The sequence below is a fragment of the Pleurodeles waltl genome, chromosome 2_2 (genome assembly GCF_031143425.1).
Source record: "Pleurodeles waltl isolate 20211129_DDA chromosome 2_2, aPleWal1.hap1.20221129, whole genome shotgun sequence".
Classification (NCBI taxonomy): domain Eukaryota; kingdom Metazoa; phylum Chordata; class Amphibia; order Caudata; family Salamandridae; genus Pleurodeles; species Pleurodeles waltl.
The window spans coordinates 259571159-259583871 of NC_090439.1; the positions used below are offsets into that span (position 1 = coordinate 259571159).

The window sequence follows — 12713 nt, forward strand, 5'->3', positions numbered from 1 at the left end:
AGCATGTGTGGGCATAAGTAAGAAAAAGAATCACAAAGAGATTGGACATGCAGGGAGAGAACAAGAACATCGTATAGTTAAAGCTAAAAGTGAGGGCATGCAAAGAAAGAAGTTCACAGTAAAGTGCTTCAGATGTGTGGTGGTTGGTCATATGGCTAACAACAAAAAATGCCCTGCTTAAGGAGTGGTGTGTAAGTCATGTGAAGTTAAAGGCCACTATGCAAAGTGTTGCAAGTTAAAAATAAAAAACAAAATGGAGGCTGCTAAAGAGGACACTGATGATTCTGATTTCGTTGTCCTGCAGGTGGGGGGAAATTGTTCATTAAGGGCCAGATGTAGGTAGCCTTTTGCACATCGCAAACTGCGAAAATCGCAGTTTGCGGCGTGCAAAAGGCCTAACGCGATGCACAAACTCAAATTGCGAGTCGATACCGACTCGCAATTTGAGACTGCGACTCGCAAACAGGAAGGGGTGTTCCCTTCCTATTTGCTACCGCATCGCCATGCTGAGTTGCTTTGTCACTGCAAATGCAGTCGCAAACCAACTCGCAGTTACCATCCACTTCCCCTTTGTGAATGTCGACAAAAATGTTTTTTCAGAGCAGGCAGTGGTCCTATGGACCACTGCCTACTCTGAAAAAACCGAAACCAAATGGTTTCGGAAGTTTTTCTTTTTGCAGCTCGTTTTCCTTTAAGGAAAACGGGCTGCAAAAAGAAAAAAAAAAAACTGCTTTATTAAAAAAGCAGTCACAGACATGGAGGTCTGCTGTCTCCAGCAGACCACCATCCCTGTGAGTGCATGGACTTGCTATGGGGTCGCAAACTGCAACCCACCTCATTAATATTCATGAGGTGGGTCTTTGCGACCCCATAGCGACTCGCAGAAGGTGTCTGAGACACCTTTCTGCATTCGGTTTTGCAAGTTGCAATTTGCGAGTCGCTATGACTCGCAAATTGCAAGTCGCAAAATTATACTTACCTACATCTGGCCCTAAGTGCATTAACAAGGAAATAAAAGTTGACATGGGAACATTGTGCAGATAAATGGGGGTATAGTGTGAATATGTTGTTTGACTGAGGAGCAAAGATAACTTTGGTCCCCACTGAATTCTATAATGAGAGACTGGCTGGAAGGGTGATACTATTGAAGCTGTATATCAGACCGTTAGCTTATGGTGGTCAACCCATCAAGTTGGTAGGCTATTTTTTTGGTGAAATTGAAAACAAAGGACGGATTACAATAGGGAAAGTTTATGTTTCTTGCAGAGTTGACAGCTTAATCAGCTGGGCCCAACAGGCTGAATTATAAGTGATTCTGGATTCCAATAGCGTACCTTCTATGTTTTTTTTTTTTTTTTTAAACAGGGAAGTTGTAGGACCTAAGGACTTACGGAGGGATGGTGAGTGTTCAGGGTTACACACAGTGGGAGTGGCACAAGAACGTACTCGGTGGGAATCGAGGTGTAGTTGACAAAAAGAATTACCTGAAGCTTTTTGTAGTCATTGCGGTGTGTTTAGGTTTACTAGAATCATCTTTGGGTTAATATAGGCTGCCTCTGCATTTAAAAGGACAATGGAGAGTGTATTGGACGGACTTGGGGTGAAGATTTAACAAGATGTTGTCCTTGTATATGGCACTACATGGAACGAACAAGATCTATGTTTGAGAGAGGTCATTGGAAAGATTAAGCAACAGGGCCCTTATGTTAAAAGAGAGTAAGTGCACATTTGGATGCAAGGAGATAGTTTATCTACGTTACAAGTTGATGGGGGAAGGAATTTGTGAACACTATCAGGAAATTGACTGTACCTGAGAATGAGGAAGATGTAGTCAGGTTCTTGTTAATGGCGAAATATTACTGTAAGTTAATTCCCCAGTTTGCGGCAAGGGCCTACTATATGAGAAAGCTATTGAAGCGGGAAATGAGATACAAATGGTCAACACAGTGTAATGAGAAGTTTAATGACCTTAAAGAAGTGTTGTCAAAAGTGTAATCAGTGGGAAGTTTTAAAACACAAGATAGGACAGCGTTGATCACAAATGTCCGTGCCAAGGGGCTGGGAATTGTGTTAAAGCAAGTGGAAGGAAGTGAAGAACGCACCATTATGTTTGTGTCAAAGAGCTTGAAGGGTCCAGAGAATCACTATTCTATGACTGAAAGGGAGGCTGTGTATATTTTGGTCAATTCAGAAGTTAAAACATTTCTAATGGGAAACAAAGTGGACAGATCACAAATTCATAAATACATAAAGTCTCAAGCAGGATCTGTAAGTGGGTGATTTTACTACAAGGTTTTAATTTTAAGGTGGGGAATTGAGTAGCTGACTGTCTGTTTAGGTTGGTACAAAGAGGATAGCAGAGGAGAAAGAATTATTGGATGAACAACAAAAGGAAACAGATGAATTTAAGGTGTGTGAAGGCATCTTGAGCAAGGAGTGGAAAGATCAGGTTATGAAGCATGAGTAAGTACCACAAGTTAGCAAGCACATTGAGGAAGATGGGATGGCAAACATTGAAGAAGGATTGGGGAGCACAAGAGGTTAGCTTTGTCATGCCTCGGGTACTGACAAGTGAAAAACGAGTTGTCAGTACTTCATGGCTTTGTGTTTAGAGGCTTAAAACTGATTCCCCCGGGTAGTCTGAGAAAGAGGGTAATGGAACTGGCACACCCAAGTCATTTGAGTCTTAGCAAAGCAAAAGAGAGAATAAGGTTACACTTTTGGTGGGCCTTGTGAAAAGGGTGGTAAGAGAATGCGTAGACTGCAAAAACAGTGACAATGCCTGCAAGGCAAGAACATAGCGCATGACTGTAAGGGAACAACTGGAGAATCCATTGGAGCAAATAGCATTGTATATTATAGGGCCTGTAATTAACAGAACTGGTCAATATTACATGCTAGTTTTAATTGACTTATACTCCAGGTTCTCAGAGATTTAAATCACTCAGTGTGTTGAGACAAGGAATGTAGTAACATTTCTCAAAGATAATTTTACCAGGAAAGGAATCCCTGAATCCATTTTAAGAGGTAATGGAGTACAGTTAGTGTTACAGGAAATGGATAACTTTCTCCCTCAGAGGCGCATTTCGGACAAGAAGTGTGCTCTCTTATCGCCAAAGTCGAATGGAGTAGTGGAGAGATTTTATAAAGTACTCAAGGGAGCTATACCGATAGCCAAACCAAAGGCAAGAGACTGGAGATATTAAATTCAAGTAAGAGTTGAAATATATTGATTTACACCACATAGTGACCACATACACCACGAGGTGGGTTCCATTTGAACTCTTCAGAGAGAGGGAACCCAACTCGTTGATGTGTCCCACTTGGATAAATCACTTTAACGAAGAGTTCCAGAAAAGAAAAAAAGATTGAAGTGCTAAACAGCTGGAAAAGTCATAAATAAAAAAAGAGGTATGATGTCAAACATTCTGTAAGGAGGACGGTGGTATCAGTAGGCAGTTGGGTCAGGGGGAAAATACCCCCAGGCTTAATTAAATCTTCTAAGGTTGGTGCTCCACGAACGGTGGTCACAGTTTTAAAAAATTCTGTCAAACTGGATGATAATCAGATTTGGAACTTGAGTAGAGTAATGGTGGTACCAAGAAAGAGTTTAGAAAATCAGAAGGGAGTGAAAAATGAACGTTCATAGAGGAGTGACAGCACACTACCGGGAGGGGAACCACAGCGCAGTAGTAGGAGAGAGAGTACCCCAACATTTAAAAGATTATGTGATGAGTAAGATATTTACAATATTTTATAATTACTTTTAGAAGTCTAACTTAGTTCTTTCGGTTGATATTTAGTAATGATTTATAGGAATCTCACTTTGTTCCACTATGTTTTCCATTTTACCTTGTTATATGCACTTGAGTTACTTGTTCATTTTGCCTTTGTTATTGCATCCTCTTTAGATCATTCATTTTGTTACAAAATTGCATACCATTGAACGCCACCTGCTCAAAGTTTACCCTGCACATTGTATTTGAAAGAGGGAAGATGTGTAGTAACTAGAGCATAGAATGGAATTGGGGGCCAGCTAGGAGTGTTCCAATGGGTTCTAAGAGAGGTGGTTAGAGCAGGGGCATTGCCCCCCGCCAGCAGCAGCAGCAGCTGCAAAACCTTTCAAGTAAAAGGATAATAAACCATGTTTATTATCCTTTTCTTTGAAAGGGGCGGGGCCACTGGGGTGACGCACTGAAGGGGGGAGTGTGTTTGGCTGGCCGTCTCGGACTGGCCAAACACACATGCGCATGGGGCTCTCTCCAGCCCAACAACAAAGTTGTTGGGCTGACGAGAGCCTGCACAGTCTCCCAGTCTGCCTGGGAGCACCCTGGCTGGGCGCTCCCAGCCTATCCTGACACTGCTCACAACAGCGTCAGGATTGGCCGGAGGGCAGGCTGGGAGCCTGTGCCTGTGTGCAGCAGAGGAGCGACGCGCCAGAGGTTTTTTTTCCGTTAATTAATTTTTTTAATCCCGCCCCCCGCCCACCCACCCCGTGCACCACCACCACCCCATCTGTGTCCTGCAAACCACCACTGGCAGTTAGGAGTGGAGACGGCTGGTGTGGGGACAGAGCAAATGTGTGGCTGAGGCATCTACGACTACGAACCTAAATAAACATCTATAAAGCACGTCGTCATCCAGAGTGCTTTTTCACATAAGTTTAACAATAACTTTGAATTACGTGGAAGCCTGCAGTATATGCCTGTAAACATGTGATGTACCATACAGTTGTGCCCAATTGATATGTTTTAATTTTACCCTACGTGTTGAGCATTTTGTTCTGCTTTTCTGCAACTATACTCTTTCAAATGAAGGCGCAAGAGACCAAGGATTTTAGATTTTGGGGGGAAGAGCGTATACAGTGTTATAAGGAGCAAAATAGAAAACTAATATTTCTGATCTACGATGCCCAGTTAAAGATGTACTTTACATTTAATCGCAGTGTGCTCTGATTAAATGATGATTGTTTTCTTTCTCCAGAACATCTTCCTAAACTTCAAGCCAGACCCTATTCTGCAGCAAGGTACTCCTTTGTCTTTATGTGCAATCTTTGGTTGATCTTTGAAATACCTGCTTGAAGGGAGGGGGGAGTCTGTCGTGGGAGGTGCACTGTAAGGATTAAATTGGCTTTTGCATGCTGTGTATCTGCCCTTGTGACTTATGACATGTAGTAAACAAGTCAAGAAATGTTTGAGGCAGCTTCATAAACTACACTGTTTTGCAGACTTGAAACTGACCTTCACAACTTTCCTGTAAAAGTAAATTGGAAATCTTTATGGCAATTTTGGTTTGCTGATTTTATAGTTCTTTTCTGCTTGCCCGTGCTTGTGTTTCCGGGCTTAGTTAAGATTCAGTGTGCACGTAGAAACCCACACCTATGATGACCTTTCTGCACCTCTGCCCGGAAAAACGTGTGCCATTGTATTGACGGCAATTCGCGGTCCTTACATAGAAAGACATCGCCGTTCATTGTATCCTCTCCTGTTAAAGGGACTTGGAATTCTTAGTTTTCAGGCGGGTGAAAGGAGAAGGCGGGGATGGTGTCAGATGTCCTCTACTGAGCAACTGTGCTTTTTCGGATGTTTCACTGTTAAGAACTCAAATTTAGCAACCACTGATCTTTTAACCAGGGCCACCGTCTGCACTGCTCAAGCTTCATGTTTTCCCCTCAATTTATAATCAGTGTTTGTATAATAGGTATGCCCTTTCCAAGTAACATTTTGTCTAATAAGTGATGCGCATGTAAAACAACAATTTGTGCTTTAAAATAAACAGGAATTTCTGACTACTAATGTAAAACTCCAGTTTATGTATTGCCTAACATTTTAGATGCGCAATCCAATTTGCAGCAACGTTTGGAAGGCCAAGCTCAAAAATGTCATTTCTATCAATCAGCTGGTGCAAAAATGCAATCGTCAATCTATGCAAATGTTTTCACACTAACGGTGCAAAATTTCACTACACTTATGCAAAATGTATTCAACCTGCCCCATATGTTTTTGCACCCGCATCCTCGTTGCTGTGTTTTTATAGATTTTTATTTCTGTTATTGCAGTTCTAGCCTCTTCCATCCAGGGAAACTGCACTTTGCATTCAATATTGTGGACTTCCCATCGTGTCCGGAAAGACCTGTTGCACGAAAAGGAGTGTGCACTGGGTGGTTGGCTGAACTTGTTGCACCCATGCTTCATGTGAAGGGCAGTACCCTACAGACTGACTGCAAAGAATCGAAAGAAACTGTGCTTCCAAAGGTACATAGGCTCGCTCTGCTAACGTTCTAATGGGAATGGAAGTGTGTCTTCCATGGAACTACTGACACCATAATGAACACTGATGCTGCAGCTAAAAGTGACTTTCCGAGACAGGTTACCATATTAATGGGTTCAATACATTAATGATGATCAGGCATTCCTTTAATTTATGTTCATCCAAAGTTTATTTTGATTTGTCAGGTATCCACAGGTTTGACAATCAAGCATTATAAGGAGGTTAAAGAAAGGCAGCAGTATCCACCCTGATAGGTTAATGCTTTCAAGGGGCAGGTTTATCGTACGTTTTGTGCCCTCAAACATTACAAAATAAACAACAACTAAATAGAATATGGTCCTTAGGAGAGGATTATACAAGTTGGTGGTGAATTACATTAGATCTCTACATGGTGGTTCCAACAAAACCCCTGTGCTTGATAGCTATGTTTGCCGTAATCAATGTGCAGGAAGACAGTTAATCCCCAAACAGAATCTGTTCTGTAAAAAGATGTTGACCGATCCTGAGCAAGAAGGGTTTTTTTTTGCTATCAGAACGTTCTGCCCAAAGTACTGAGGAAAACATGGTTTAAGACAGACTGTCCAACTCAAGTTCCCTGCAAATAATTTTTTGCTTTTAATGTTATGACGGTTTACAGCAGAAGACCACCTTTATATGGGATTTAATCAATTCATGGACTGCTGTTGACACAAAGAGCAGATATGCTGTCTTGTGAAGACCAACTATTTTGTCTCATTCATTCTCCCATATGTTATTGTATTTTATTGTATCCTATGTATATGTTTTATAGCCCAAAATGTGTAATTTTATACGCGTTTTTAAATGTGGGATTATTTTATATAACAGTTTATATACCAGAACTAAAACCATATATATTTTTCTAAACTTCTCTGGTATTTGGGCGTGCTGCAGCTATCAGATTTTGGGTGTGAAAGCACAGTGAAGGGTGAATTTTGTAGTTCAATTCTTTTCTCAGTCAACAGCCAAGCCAATTTTTCTCTAGCTCCTAAGATGTGTTCAGATTTCTCAGAATTCCTTTGACTCCAAATAGTTCTTGGAGCCATGTTCTGGACATGCTGGAGTTTTGCTGTGGCAGAATGTTGAAGGCGCATATAGATGGAATTACAGTTGTCTATATGTGAGAGTACACAAGCACATACTACCAAGGCAAACCTTTGTCTAGGATGTAAAGGCCTAATTCTATCTAGAGTTCTTAATGTGACAAGTCATATGGTCCTTAAAGATTTAATGAACTAATGATAGATTCTGGTCAAAACAAACACCTAGGCTCTTCACTGCAGTACTGGTTATAGTTAATTTCTCATTTAATTTTTTTGAGGCCAGAGATTTGACGACCCGCTTTAAGATAGTGCTTCATTGATAACTACCTCAGTTTTCTTTCAATAGAGCTTTAAATAATTATGGCAAAACACGATACACATATTCCCGCCACCAGCTATCAATTAATTAATTGCCGTCAAGTACACAGAACAGCACCTTAATCCTGTGTCAAGTAGTGTAATATTTATATTTCATTACTTAAGTTACTTCATCTTCTTGATTACACACAATCGGCTCATTATTTATATATACATCTTCAAAGATCCTTAAAAAAAGATGCTCACGTTACAGGTAATCACATAGTGGGTCCCTACGCCCCAAAAATACAAAACAAAATAGTATAAGACACCGACACTAAAGCAAAAAAGAAATGTTTACATTCAAAATGTCCAATGTTCAGAGTCCTGGATAAGCTAAACCTTTGTGCAAATCACAGGTGATGCTTGAAACCAGCTAATCGGGAGGCCAAATCACACAGTAAGGAGTGAAATCCCAAATATAGTGGGTGCCCTTTCCTATCGGTCAAGTCCCCTGGTTCTCCTAAAGCGCTTGTTGCTGGATTTCTTTAGTATTTGGGAAACAGCGCTCTAGACTTGCTTACACACTCTTGCTAACGCGTTTTGACCTCGGAATGGTGGCTCAATAATTTCTAGAGGTCCTCATCAGGTCACGACATTTGTTAAATCTCGGCTCTAAAATAAAAGTGGGGGGTAGGAATGATAAGAAACAAAGTATGGTGTTTGAAAAATGTAAAATTCAACATAGTTGATACAATTTTATTAGTGTACCTCCGTGACACCACATTGGTGAACTAGTTCCGCACTTCCCAGTATTTATCTCATTAATTTTAGTAAGAGAGCCACTCATGCTGTTAAAGTGGCCACCAGATTTGATGCCAGGGTGTGTGATTCCTTTTTATCACTTTGTGCTAAAACACATGTTTATGGGGGTGGCCAGCCATTTGGTTTAGTGGAGAGATACACCGTGCTGCATGCATCTCGAAAAATGTGGGGCTAACAATAACATCTAGTTGTCATGAGATTCAAAAAAAGTGTCTCACCTGGTTTGCATTTGGAATGCCTTTTTCACCTGTAAGGTATGGTATGTGGCATTATGCAGGATCAGGTTGTTTCACTTTATTAGCAATGCACCACTCTTGTATTTAGTATTTGGTAATATATTTACTGAAGAAAAAAAGTGTTGCTCTGGAGAGTAGCAGGTCGAAGTGTATCTCAAGTTATCAACAAGTATACTACACTATCCCTGGGAGCATACGGGTCTCCTCCTTCTTCTTCTCGAGTTTTGGATGTTCATAAGGCAATTTTGTAGCCTGCTACTGGAGTTTTCTGAGTTTTGATCGAAGTTAATATCAACAGAGTATATAAAGGATTTAAAGCTATGGGACCTGATCTAGTCATTAAGTGGCTGCACATACTGATTAAAAAGGACAGGAGATAAGACTGACCCCTGTGGCACTTTGCATGTCACTGAACATTAGGGGAGAGCAGGTCGACATGGCCACTGATTGGGACCTGTCTTGGAGAAAAGAAGCAAACTACGCTAGAGGTTGCTTTTTAAATCCCGGTGATTTAGCTGGTGTAGCAGTGATATATAGTGAACTGTAACAAGGGCTGCAGGAGAATTCAATCACAAGATCCTCTTCCATAGCCCCTCATGCTGCTAAATTTCTAATTGGTTGGGAATTGGCACTTACGGTATTTAAGTACCATGTTTAGGACAAACGCCTGATTTATGTTAATTTAAAATCATCGTTTTTTCAGTAACATTTGCCAACCAATTGGCACAATGATTTTCTACCACCTAAGGCATCAGGGACACCAAAGTGAGGAGCCTGAAATTTTGGGTTATTCAGTATCCAGCTCTTGTTTTTTCAAGAGGGGTTTTACCATGTATTGATTGGACTGGTGATAGCCAAGACCTTTTGATTTTACTAAAATGATATGTATAATAATGTACTTATAGGGGCTTTCAGACAACCCTCTTCATGCATTGGTCTAGTTATGTGTCATTCACATTTTCTACCACCCACTACAGCATACAGTATGTGCCAGCGTGTCAGCAAACGTCAGCCATTGGCTACCTTCACTGCCCTTTCACAAGGAGCACATCCACACATGAAGTAGTTTAATTCTGTGCCACGGACAGCTATGACAAAGTGTGCTTTTTGAGACCAAAAACATGTTTTTGAATGTAGCAAGTTTTTTTTCTAATTGAACAGAGCCCCACAGCTTCCCCACCAATAAAGTTATGCAGGACCCATAGCAAAATGAACATCGACAGTGCCAAAAATATGTCAGCCAATGGAAGACCTAGGTCAGCCACTGTTTGTTTGAATTGATGTGGAACTGATCCACGTCTCAGGGAGGCTGTATGAAAATGATCCTCAATGGCTGGAAATAGACCCTGAAAGTCCACGACTAGACACTGATTCTTTGGTGAGCCAGATCTTAAAAAGAATAACATGTTTTGATCATTCAGAAAAGACAAGGTTATCTTAAATTATCATTGTCTAAATTTCATGTGATAATTCACTTTCCAACACAAATTTAAAAACCCTTTCCATCAAATTATATTATCTCATATCTCAATTTGATCATAAAAGAGTTTACTGTTTTTTTTACAGTACAGTTTAAAGTTTGTGAATTGTATTCTACAAGGTATGGCCTTTGTAATATGATGATTGCAGCCATGACATGTTTTGCGGGTATCCCACCTTGTATGATCTGATCAGAAACATTACATTAAAATCCATCATAAAGAACAAGGACCTGATTTAGGGTTTGACGAACAGGTTACTCTGTCACAAACGTGATGGATATCCCGTCTGCCATATTACGATCTCCATAGGCTGTTATGGGATCGTACAGGTGGACAGGATATCCGTCACGTTTGTGATGGAGTAACCCGTCCGCCAAACACTAAATCAGTCCCATAGGTAAAAACATAAATAAAATGTTGCAGTCCAACTAAGGAAGAGACAAACACATCTCAAAAAATTAATACTACAAATCATAGTGTATAGTGGTAGCACTCACTATAGGAATTAGTTCCAATTAGAAACACATTTAAAATCAAAGATTCAGCCATTTTTAGATGTTTATTAAGTGTCACTTAAAAGATAACGTACAATATGGAGCCTCTTTGTAGAGCAGACAGTAGTGATATTTTATATCTACAGTTTAGTAGGAGAACATTTGTGCAATATTTAAAGGACCTTATAGTACATTTCTTTATTCGGTTAATAAAAAATATTTAAAAACACATACCAGTAAGTTCATGAAGAATCATATTTCAAAATCAATACAGTTGCAATAACAAGCCGGTTAACAAAGTGCAAAGTCTAAGGCAGCAAGACATGCATCTGATACATGAAACCCCCCATGAGAGTGATGTCTTGATTGAGGAGGCAGAAAACATCTTAAGTAACGAAATAGCACAAACTAAATACTGCCCCTGTCTAAAATACCCAGTATTACATGTAAAATGCTACTCCTAATTATTCCTTAGGCCACAAAAAGTTGCTTGATACCATTAACAACCATACATACTGTTATAACCGATATCCCATGAAGTACAAAACAAGATGGTTTAAACCAGTCACATATCTAATAGAAACCTCTCTCATGTTTTGCATAAACCACCTGTTCTGCTTTAACATCACTGGATAGAGCCACTTGTTGTAAGCACCAATCACCTCACTTCTTTGCTGAGGCCCTGTATCAAGACCATGACACTCCTGTTTTTTTTCAACCACAAATATTAAGGAATAAGGTTAAAAATAACACTAGACTCAACTTTCTTGCTAGGGAGTTAAGTGAAGTTAAACCAATGGTTCTGTTAATAAATTCAAGACTTGTGGGCTTCTTAGAGAAAGGTATATAACTTACTGACACTTCCACCCATGCAGTTAAGTAATCCGCCAACGGAACAAGATCTAACTAATTTGGAGCTTAAGTCTTCCAACAAAAATTCCTTGGCTGGTCAGTCATGTTTATCATCATGAAATATTGCTCCCCCCTTGAAGCACTCCTAGCCTGGGTTATACTGCCATGTGCAATCTAGGAGTATCTAGTATATCTAACAGGCAATCAGGTTCTTTATATAGCGTCCAGTATCCCATACCTCATCTACTTAAGGTGAGCATGGGGCTGCCCGGTGGCATTCACCCTGGGGGCCTGCATGATTTCCATCAGAACTGTTCTCAGCTGGTGGATAATAATCCTGTAACACATCCTGAAGTATTGCACCCTGTAATGCTCCAACAGTCTTTATGTTCAAAGTGCCCAAGCTGAGAGGTCACCAAAGGGAAGAAACTGACTCACTTATTAATACAATTATTCCCTGGATTATAGTCCATAAGCATTGATACTCTTTTATTTCTTCCTACATATTGTTTGCACAACCCTTACCACAACACTCGAATCCATTTGACCATATTAATTTGACACTCAAAGATACAAAACAAATCAACAATCTTTTGGTACTGCATGCACATACAATCCCAACAACAAGTTATAGCATCCATTTTAATTGTAACCCAAGCTACACATTGACTATCTTGCCCAAGCGGCTTTCCATATACACAATGTGCTATGGTCATCAGGATAAACCTATCCTGACATGTTTCACCATATCCACATTAAGCTCCTCTGACTGACTGGATAATCCAGCATCCCAAGAATGGGTGCCAAACTAGACCAACTTGGCAGACATGCCCCCTGTCAGACACGTAGAAACTCACCTAATTCTATCCTTGAGAATGTCTTCGTGCAACAGACCCTTACCTGGACTTATCATCTGGCTTCAGCGTGGAGCCCTAGAGTTGTAGCGATAAGCTGTCTACTGAGGGCTCAAAGCACTCAACAACTGCTGTTCTGAAATGTGGATGGGTTGCTCCAAAAACTAGCTGACCCAGCATGGAGCAATTGTATTGACTCATAGAACATTGCTATACTTCAGGAAACATGGGCAAATAAACCAGCTTATAGGCTAGGGTTTACAGCATACTCTGACAAAGCATTTCCATCCAAAGCACACTGTTCATACTGTAGCCTGATCCTCCGGTTAGAAATGTAATTAAA

The 12713-nt window shown here is 40.4% G+C and overlaps 1 protein-coding gene across 1 annotated transcript in view; it reads left to right on the forward strand.

The window, feature by feature from the left end:
• Window positions 1–12713, forward strand: part of MTRR (5-methyltetrahydrofolate-homocysteine methyltransferase reductase) — a 543648-nt gene that overhangs the window by 274059 nt on the left and 256876 nt on the right. The window contains exons 10-11 of the mRNA XM_069219713.1: window positions 4984–5026; window positions 6059–6254. Of these exons, the coding sequence (XP_069075814.1) occupies window positions 4984–5026; window positions 6059–6254 (239 nt within the window). The remainder of the gene's footprint in view (window positions 1–4983; window positions 5027–6058; window positions 6255–12713) is intronic.